Source organism: Borostomias antarcticus (assembly GCF_949987555.1).
Source record: "Borostomias antarcticus genome assembly, chromosome: 11".
In the NCBI taxonomy this organism is placed as follows: domain Eukaryota; kingdom Metazoa; phylum Chordata; class Actinopteri; order Stomiiformes; family Stomiidae; genus Borostomias; species Borostomias antarcticus.
In genome coordinates, this window is record NC_140244.1 from 1,705,237 (window position 1) to 1,714,915 (window position 9,679).

At 51.2% G+C, this 9,679-nt stretch overlaps 1 protein-coding gene across 1 annotated transcript in view; it reads right to left on the bottom strand.

Annotated features, from left to right (window-relative positions):
- The window catches only part of ubap2a (ubiquitin associated protein 2a), a 31,969-nt gene extending 22,455 nt beyond the window's left edge, over positions 1 to 9,514 (bottom strand). The window contains exons 1-5 of the mRNA XM_084445705.1: positions 9,439 to 9,514; positions 5,255 to 5,392; positions 3,918 to 3,995; positions 3,213 to 3,323; positions 274 to 504 (exon numbers count right to left, since the gene is read on the bottom strand). Of these exons, the coding sequence (XP_084301831.1) occupies positions 274 to 504; positions 3,213 to 3,323; positions 3,918 to 3,995; positions 5,255 to 5,350 (516 nt within the window). The 5' untranslated portion in view covers positions 5,351 to 5,392; positions 9,439 to 9,514. The remainder of the gene's footprint in view (positions 1 to 273; positions 505 to 3,212; positions 3,324 to 3,917; positions 3,996 to 5,254; positions 5,393 to 9,438) is intronic.
- Positions 9,515 to 9,679: the final 165 nt, after the last annotated feature.

The following is a 9,679-nucleotide window of genomic DNA, read 5'->3' on the forward strand; positions in this document are numbered from 1 at the left end:
GACTTGTTTACAAACGAATGGCTATAATGAAAGGCCAGGGCCATAAAGGGGGCGGAGCAAAGGCATGGGGGCGGAGCAAAGGCACGGGCCCGCTATTGACAACACAGGCAGAGATGCTGGAATAGCAACAGCCAGGCCACAGGTAGGTCATTGAAGGGGGAGCCCATTTGGACGCTAGGGCTCAGTGAAAAAGGTGGTTTTAATTCATTTTGACAATACGAATAAAATCAATTATTGAAGCTTTAAATCTTTCCTCTTAAACCCTCAGAAAAATTGTCGAAGACGCCATTTAACCGTCATCCTCGTCGGCGCCAGCCCCTCCCCCTCTCTCTCTCTCTCACCTTGCCGGCTGCGACTCGCCCCCTTGCTCCTGCGGCCGGCGCCCCCGCGGCCCCGCCCACCCTCGCCCCCCCCGCGCTTCTCCCGGTTCTCCTTGTTCTCCTTGTTCTCCGACGGGACGTCCTTCACCAGGGGCTTCTTCTTCCCCACCGTCTCCCACGAGGTCTGAGAGAGAGAGAGAGAGAGGGGAGAGAGAGAGAGGGGGAGAGAGAGAGAGAGAGAGAGAGAGAGGGGGGGAGAGAGAGAGGGGGAGAGAGAGAGAGAGGAGGAGAGAGAGAGGGGGGAGAGAGAGATGAGGGGGAGGGAGAGAGACAGAGAGAGGGAGAGAGAGAGAGAGAGGGAGAGAGAGAGAGGGAGAGAGAGAGAGAGAGAGAGAGAGAGAGAGGGAGGGAGAGAGAGGGGGGGGGGGGAGAGGGAGAGAGAAAATCACTCAAAATCATTACAACCAAGTTTACCAAATTATAGAACTATATTGCTCATTACCAATGACTAAACACTAACAGCACATGGCCACTGACTCTGCTGGTCTTATTATATCTGGCTCAATTGTGTCTCATGACCACAGTAGGCCTGAATCACCATGAGCATGACGGCTGGGTGTAACAGTAGCAGAAGACGCCTCTACAGGATTACATAACCAGTACAGGACAATAGTAACTTTAACACTGGGGGGCGGGGGGGGACCTGCTTTCTATTTTGGAAACTCCCTGAAACCACCTCCACCACCACCACTACTACCATCACAGTGACAACATAGCTGAGGGACTGGATGGTTGGTTAACTGGCTGACTGACTGGTTGGTTAACTGTCTGGTTAGTTGGTTGGTTGGTTAACTGGCTGGTTGGTTAACTGGCAGGTTGGTTGGTTAACTGGCTGGTTGGTTGGTTGGTTGGTTAACTGGCTGGTTGGTTGGTTGGTTAACTGGCTGGTTGGTTAACTGACTGGTTGGTTGGTTAACTGGCTGGTTGGCTAACTGGTTGGTTGGTTAACTGGCTGGTTGGCTGGTTGGTTGGTTGGTTAACTGGTTGGTTGGTTAACTGGCTGGTTGGTTGGCTAACTGGTTGGTTGGTTAACTGGCTGGTTGGCTGGTTGGTTGGTTGGTTAACTGGTTGGTTGGTTAAATGGCTGGTTGGTTGGTTGGTTGGTTAACTGGCTGGTTGGTTAACTGACTGGTTGGTTGGTTAACTGGCTGGTTGGTTGGCTAACTGGTTGGTTGGTTAACTGGCTGGTTGGCTGGTTGGTTGGTTAACTGGCTGGTTGGTTGGTTGGTTGGTTAACTGGCTGGTTGGTTAACTGACTGGTTGGTTGGTTAACTGGCTGGATGGTTGGTTGGTTGGTTAACTGGTTGGTTGGTTAACTGGCTGGTTGGTTAACTGGCTGGCTGACTGGTTGGTGAACTGGCTCGTTGGTTAACTGGTTGGTTGGCTGGCCCAATGAACTCTCCCCTCTCCCCTCTGTGCTCCCCAGCCTGGCTCAGAACCCCTGGGGTTCTCTTGACCACTGTTAGGTCCAGTAGCGCATCCAATGTGCACATCCAACCTCTCTTCAGACCAGGTGCAGGATAAACATGCAGGATTTGAAGAGAAAGAGGAATATCCGCTCACTGGATTACAGCTCCCAAGACTTTATTCAAGCAACGTTTCAACCACCAGGTCTTCTTCAGGAAAAAAAAAAATCATTAAAATCAGACCTGGTGGTTGAAACGTTGCTTGAATAAAGTCTTGGGAGCTGTAATCCAGTGATCAGATATTCCTCTCTCTTCGTTCTCTGGACCACTGAATCATCCCAGCAGCTCTGGCAGAACAACGTGTGTTCAGCAGCACAGGACAACATGTGTTCAGCAGCACAGGACAACATGTGTTCAGCAGCACAGGACAACATGTGTTCAGCAGCACAGGACAACATGTGTTCAGCAGCACAGGACAACATGTGTTCAGCAGCACAGGACAACATGTGTTCAGCAGCACAGGACAACATGTGTTCAGCAGCACAGGACAACATGTGTTCAGCAGCACAGGACAACATGTGTTCAGCAGCACAGGACAACATGTGTTCAGCAGCACAGGACAACATGTGTTCAGCCCACACGTGGAAGGCCGCTCTACACGGCTCCCTCTTGGGAGAGGGGGGGGGGGGGGGGGGGCACAATAGCGTTACGCAATCCCCCAGCAGACACACCTGCGAGACTTGGTGCCCTTGCAAAGTTCTCTTGGATAAGGGCTTTATTGCAGGGTACTGGGGCGAGGTTTACCGGTTGTGACTGTGTAATGTGAACCGTTTAAATTACAGCCGTTCAGCTGACACTTTTATCTAAAGCGATTCACAATAATAGCCGTTCCTCTCAAATCTTAATTTCATATTCTGCCGCTGCTTTGGGTACCTGGTGCCACGAAAGCCTAAAGTGCCTGAATGAATCCCAAAGAAGCATATAGACACACATTAGTGCTCATAAAAGGGCTTAGTATTTCTATTTTGCTACTCTCGCACTCTGGCGTTAGCGATAGATTATGCTCTTTAGTCAATTGTTCAGGAACGAGATCCACTTGGGAGTTCTGGCGAGTAGTAGCACACTGACTACCTACGTTAAATGCAATTCTTGTAAATCGCTTGGGATGAAAGCGTCTGCTAGATCGCCGTGATGTCATGCGTATGAGCGTCACACACACACCGACGGAGTCATCCCTCCGAATTTTGGCCCGGCTACCTCCCAGGTTCCCCCCCCCCCCCGAGACCCGAAGGTCGCTACGTTAGCCGTTCGCAACAGAGGGGAAAAAACGTTGAGGATTTGATAACGTGCGCGCTCGCGCTGTACAGATGGTGGAATAGGTTTGAGAGAGAGAGAGAGAGAGAGTGTCCACTAGGGGGCGTCGTACCGTGTCAGATGGGCTCTCCAGGAGGAAGTTGATGGCTCTGTTGACGTCCTCGTTGCAGTCGTGGAGCGCCACCATGCACTCGTCTTGGTTCTTCCCCGTCACCTCCATCAGCTGGGGGCGGACACACACACACACACACACACACATACGAGCGATGAAACACTGTTAACATGCAGAGACCCAAAGGACCTACGCAGGCGCTTTACGTCGACGTCCACATCATTAGAACATGTATTCTTGTGGTAAGGCCGCACTTATTCACTTTTTGAGACTGTGTTTTTCATGCCTGGAAAATGCTTTTCTCAGCAAGAGAAAAGTGTCTTATGAACATTTTGACTTTCCATGCTCCCTGAGGTGTTTGGGTCAAAATGACTGCCTCTCCCATGTAGAAGAGCACGCACCATTATAGGAATCATCATTAGAACATGTATTCTTGTGGTAGGAAGGCTGTTATTCACTTTTTGAGATTGTTTTTCAGCGCGTACTGTCCACACAGAGACAAACGGTCACACAAAAGGGCCGTCTAGAGACTGCGGAGCGAGACGAGACTCCACCGTTAGTGTTCCGGCCTCTCCGGGGCCATAATGGAAGAACACAGCGGGGGGGGGGCCACACCCACACCCAGGGGCCCCCGGGGGCCAGGCACGGACACAAAGGGGCCCCCCCCTTCAGAGAGGGGCAGGGTTCGGGCACAGGGGGGCTCACCTGGTTTACTTTGTCCTCGAAGTCGGCGTCGCTCTTGTCGTAGATCATCTGGGCGAGCCGGATCTGCTCCGCGGTCGCCTGCAGCCGGGGGCAGGAGGGGTGGACAAGAGGAGGAGAGAGGAGGAGGAGGAGGAGAGGGAGGTGGAGGAGGAGGTTCAGGACGGGTGGACAAGAGGAGGAGAGGTAGAGGAGGAGGAGGAGAGAGGTGGAGGGGGAGGAGGAGAGAGAGGTGGAGAGGTAGAGGAGGAGGAGGAGGAGAGAGGTGGAGCGGGAGGAGGAGAGAGGTGGAGCGGGAGGAGGAGAGAGAGGTGGAGAGGTAGAGGAGGAGGAGGAGGAGAGAGGTGGAGCGGGAGGAGGAGAGAGAGGTGGAGAGGTAGAGGAGGAGGAGAGAGGTGGAGCAGGAGGAGGAGAGAGAGGTGGAGAGGTAGAGGAGGAGGAGAGAGGTGGAGCGGGAGGAGGAGAGAGGTGGAGCGGGAGGAGGAGAGAGAGGTGGAGAGGTAGAGGAGGAGGAGGAGGAGAGAGGTGGAGCGGGAGGAGGAGAGAGGTGGAGCGGGAGGAGGAGAGAGAGGTGGAGAGGTAGAGGAGGAGGAGGAGGAGAGAGGTGGAGCGGGAGGAGGAGAGAGAGGTGGAGAGGTAGAGGAGGAGGAGAGAGGTGGAGCGGGAGGAGGAGAGAGGTGGAGCGGGAGGAGAGAGAGGTGGAGAGGTAGAGGAGGAGGAGGAGGAGAGAGGTGGAGCGGGAGGAGGAGAGAGAGGTGGAGAGGTAGAGGAGGAGGAGAGAGGTGGAGCGGGAGGAGGAGAGAGGTGGAGCGGGAGGAGGAGAGAGAGGTGGAGAGGTAGAGGAGGAGGAGGAGGAGAGAGGTGGAGCGGGAGGAGGAGAGAGAGGTGGAGAGGTAGAGGAGGAGGAGAGAGGTGGAGCGGGAGGAGGAGAGAGGTGGAGCGGGAGGAGGAGAGAGAGGTGGAGAGGTAGAGGAGGAGGAGGAGAGAGAGAGGTAGAGGAGGAGGAGGAGGAGAGAGGTGGAGCAGGAGGAGGAGAGAGAGGTGGAGAGGTAGAGGAGGAGGAGGAGAGAGAGAGGTGGAGGGGGAGGAGGAGAGAGGTGGAGGAGGAGAGAGAGGTGGAGGGGTAAGGAGGTGGCGGCGGTAAAGATGGTGAAAAGCAGGGGAGGACGGCGAAAGAGGAGAGGAGAAACAGAGAACAAAGGGTGAAGGAGAAGGAGGGAGAGAGAGAGAGAGGGGTAGAGGCCAAGGACAGGAAGAAGAAAGAGAAGAACATCATTAAGGATCCTTACGTGTAGCTGTGTGTGTGTGTGTGTGTGTGTGTGTGTGTGTGTGTCACTCACCTGGAGCTGTTTCTGTGGTTGACTGTTGTGTGTGGTGGCGGGCAGCGCTTTGTCCCGGGACCCCCGGGCTTTGTCGCTGCCCAGCGATGTCATCATATACAGTATATACAAAACTATGTATGTACAAAATAGAAAAATCTGGAAGGAGAGACGACAGAGGAAGAGGGAGGGTGAGCGACAGACGGAGACCCGTCTTGTAGATTTCGAAACAAACTCGGACGCCAAATCCCACTGATTTTTCCCCAGCCACTCCCGAGTCGTGTGCTCTGAGGCACTTGGATTCGTTTGTGGCTTTAGCTCTTTAGCTGCAGATTTGCTGGCGTCTTTTTGCAGGTCCGTCCCCCCCCCCCCCCCCCCCGAGACGAAGTGCTTCCCGTCTGGATGTGTAAACATTAGTGGCCCGTTTCGGTTCGACGGGATTGCGCAACACCGAATACCGCCCTTACGGAGGGCCTCCTTACCCCCCTACACACACACACACACACACACACACACGGTGATGTAACCACCATTGCTGTAATTTTAGGTCAAGGAGGGAAGATCGACCTCGTGTCCCCTTACACCCCCCGGCTCTCCAATCATACTCGCAGTGTGTGAAATATAGCACCCTGGCTTAAAGTCTTCATCCACCATCACACACACACACACACACACACACACACGCACACACTCCTCTAAAGATCCCTTATGTCCCTTACTGTTTTTTTGCTTCCCTCTGGAATATGTAGGGGTGGGACGTATGCCCACCTCCCTTGTTCTCTGTAAAGCGCATTGTGTTGCCTCTGGGTATGAAATGCGCTATACAAATAAAGCTTTGATTGATTGATTGATGTCAGAAATAGGCATGCACTGATTGAAGACATTACCACTGAAAAGGTATCAAGTGCTTCTGACACTGACAGCTGATCTCTACCATCTCCCTTCCCCCCTCCAGTATTATCATACCTATCCTTCAATACACATCTATTTCATTAGCCTAACACTTTACATTATGAAAAAAGAACTAAAAACGTGGGTAACGGCAATACGATGCCCATGATACAGCTCATTAAACAGAGCAGGGGTTTGATAGCCTAGCTATTCGTGGTTAACTTCCCAGCATGCTGACGTTGCGGTTTCGATCGCCGGCGAAGCAGCTCTGACTCTCCATAGCAGGCCATCGCATAGTCCACTCGACATTTCTTCTCCATCTCACAACTCGGAGCGTGGCCAACATCCTCTAACGGGTCAGTCCATTTACTGGACATCACTCGCCTAGCTGCCAGCGTCTTCCGTCCCACAGTAACGCAGTCCGCTGAGTGTTGCCCGTGTCTTTTTATTGTCCAATTGTCTAATAAATCGGATCAATCAACCAGACAGCCGTAGCGTTGTTGGGCGAGCTAAGTTCATGTTCTCCAGCCATAGCTAGAAGCTAAGGACCTAGTACCCACGAAGACGCCTCTAAAAAATGGGCAACAGCAAAGAGACCTTTTGCTGTGAACTAGCCTAGAGCAGATAAACTAGGGTCACTGTTGTAAAATAGAATGCAGAATGTATTCAGGGGCAGTGTGCATTCAGTTTTACACTGATATCAGCCTTTGTTCATTGTCAAACTCATGCACTGCCTATGCAACCCCAAAGCCTTATATCAATGTTTATTTTGTTTCCATAAAACCTGTTCGCTTGTGTGTTTCTAGTGTGTGCTGCCCTCTTGGCCAGGTCACTCTTGAAAAAAGATTCCTTTTTATCTCAATGAGTTTTTATCTGGTTAAATAAAGGCAAAGAAAAATTTTGATTAAAAACCCCCCCCCGTGAACATAAACAGACTCCAGGCCATGATGGGTGCGCGTGCCATCCTTGGTGTTGATGGAAGCCAGCCTTCCACCTGATCCTGTTTATATAGGGGTTGAGTTCGGCCAGAGATGGCCTGCAGTTGTCAGAGACAGGTGTGAAACCATGCTATGCTGTGGAAAGATGAAACAGACGTCCTCCGATAGTATCTGGCTGTTTCGCTTTGTCTGTGTCTCTCTCTCTCTCTCACACACACACACGTCATCTCCTTAATGGACAGTTATTTGATGTGTACGGTTATTGTAATGGCGATGCGCATGTTTGGCACTGCTGCTGCCAAGTTATTTAATGTGAACATAATTCTGGAATACAATACACCGTGCTAAATCTGTAACTGAGAATCACAATCAAATTAATCTCAGTCTCAGGGAATAGACAACATTAACAAGCGGTTGCTTCACTTTGAACAAAGTAGCTGAGAGACAATAACGATACAAAACATTTTCCAACACTCACTGGCTCCAAAAAAAAGCTGACAGCACACACTCGGATAGCTGAACATTTGGCATACGGAATCCGTTTCATCGCATTTCCACACGATGTACAATTGGTCTCAGAGGACACTGACAGCTGATCTCTACCATCTCCTTACCCCCCTCCAGTATTATCATAACTATCCTTCAATACACATCTATTTCATTACCCCCCTCCAGTATTATCATACCCCTCCTTCAATACACATCTATTTCATTACCCCCCTCCAGTATTATCATACCCATCCTTCAATACACATCTATTTCATTACCCCCCTCCAGTATTATCATACCTATCCTTCAATACACATCTATTTCATTACCCCCCTCCAGTATTATCATACCTATCCTTCAATACACATCTATTTCATTACCCCCCTCCAGTATTATCATACCTATCCTTCAATACACATCTATTTCATTACCCCCCTCCAGTATTATCATACCTATCCTTCAATACACATCTATTTCATTACCCCCCTCCAGTATTATCATACCTATCCTTCAATACACATCTATTTCATTACCCCCCTCCAGTATTACCCGTGGATGAACGGAGCTGCCCGACTGGTCAACAAAAACAAACCCAGTCGACCCAGCTGGACCCATAAAACCCCACTAGGGTGAAGCACTGACACTTTGTCAAGTCTAAAAGTAGCTAGATCCCATGATCTGTTCTAGATAATAATAAAACCCTCCACGATATATCTGACAACAGCATCATATTAGATCTCCAATGCATCAACTGGAGGTGCAAATAACATAGTGTACAATGCGTTTCTGGGCTGTTATTCATCTAAAAGGCATCTATTATTATCACAGTAAGGTTGATAAATCAATGCAGTGTGCAAGTCGAGGATGCATTATTCAAGGACGTCTATTGTAAGGAGTTGTCACTTTAGTGTGGATTCCCAGTCCCCAGTCCACAGTGACCAGGACCATAGCTAGAACCAGACCCCTTTGTCCTCGTTGGCTAGTCAGTAGTTAGCTAGCCTAGCCTAGCAGGAAGCTAACTCACACACAATGTTTATCCACGCTAAGGGAGGCTAAGGGACACGTAGATGACTTTAATGTACGAGCATTGGTGGATATGTTTTAAAACGGGGGTTGTTTTCCGAATGACAACGAGCTAGACCTGCCGTCGACCATCCAAACATGCTAGCAGGCTTAGCTAGGCTAGGCTAGCTCACCACAAACATGCTAGCAGGCTTAGCTAGGCTAGCTCACCACCATCCAAACATGCTAGCAGGCTAGGCTAGGCTAGCTCACCACCATCCAAACATGCTAGCAGGCTAGGCCAGGCTAGGCTAGCTCACCACAAACATGCTAGCAGGCTAGGCTAGGCTAGCTCACCACAAACATGCTAGCAGGCTTAGCTAGGCTAGGCTAGCTCACCACAAACATGCTAGCAGGCTTAGCTAGGCTAGGCTAGCTCACCACCATCCAAACATGCTAGCAGGCTAGGCTAGGCTAGCTCACCACCATCAGAACATGCTAGCAGGCTTAGCTTGGCTAGGCTAGGCTAGCTCACCACCATCAGAACATGCTAGCAGGCTTAGCTAGGCTAGGCTAGGCTAGCTCACCACAAACATGCTAGCAGGCTTAGCTAGGCTAGGCTAGGCTAGCTCACCACAAACATGCTAGCAGGCTAGGCTAGGCTAGGCTAGCTCACCACAAAGCTTTATCAGTTCTAACCGAAAATGGCCTCAGCTCACAATCCGATCCAACGGAAAATTGCGAAACACATCCCCGAGAAGCTCGTGAAAACCCTTCCCCGTGACTTCGCTGTTCGAGAAGGACAGGGTTAAGATGACGGTTTGATTTTCTTTCAATACAGAACATTAGTTTTAAGCGCTTGAAGGAGATTTGTTTTTTTATTACCTGCTAAACACGCTCGACTCAGCCAGCAGTAGACGAGGTCACGTGATGTGGACGCCGCCGCTGTTGACGCTCTTCTCTGCCGCTCTGCCGCGCTCTGCCGCGGACCACCGCGCAGCCGCGCTCTTCTCTGCGCTCTGCCGCTCTGCCGCGGACCACCGCGCAGCCGCGCTCTTCTCTGCGCTCTGCCGCTCTGCCGCGGACAACCGCGCAGCCGCGCTCTGCCGCGGACCACCGCGCAGCC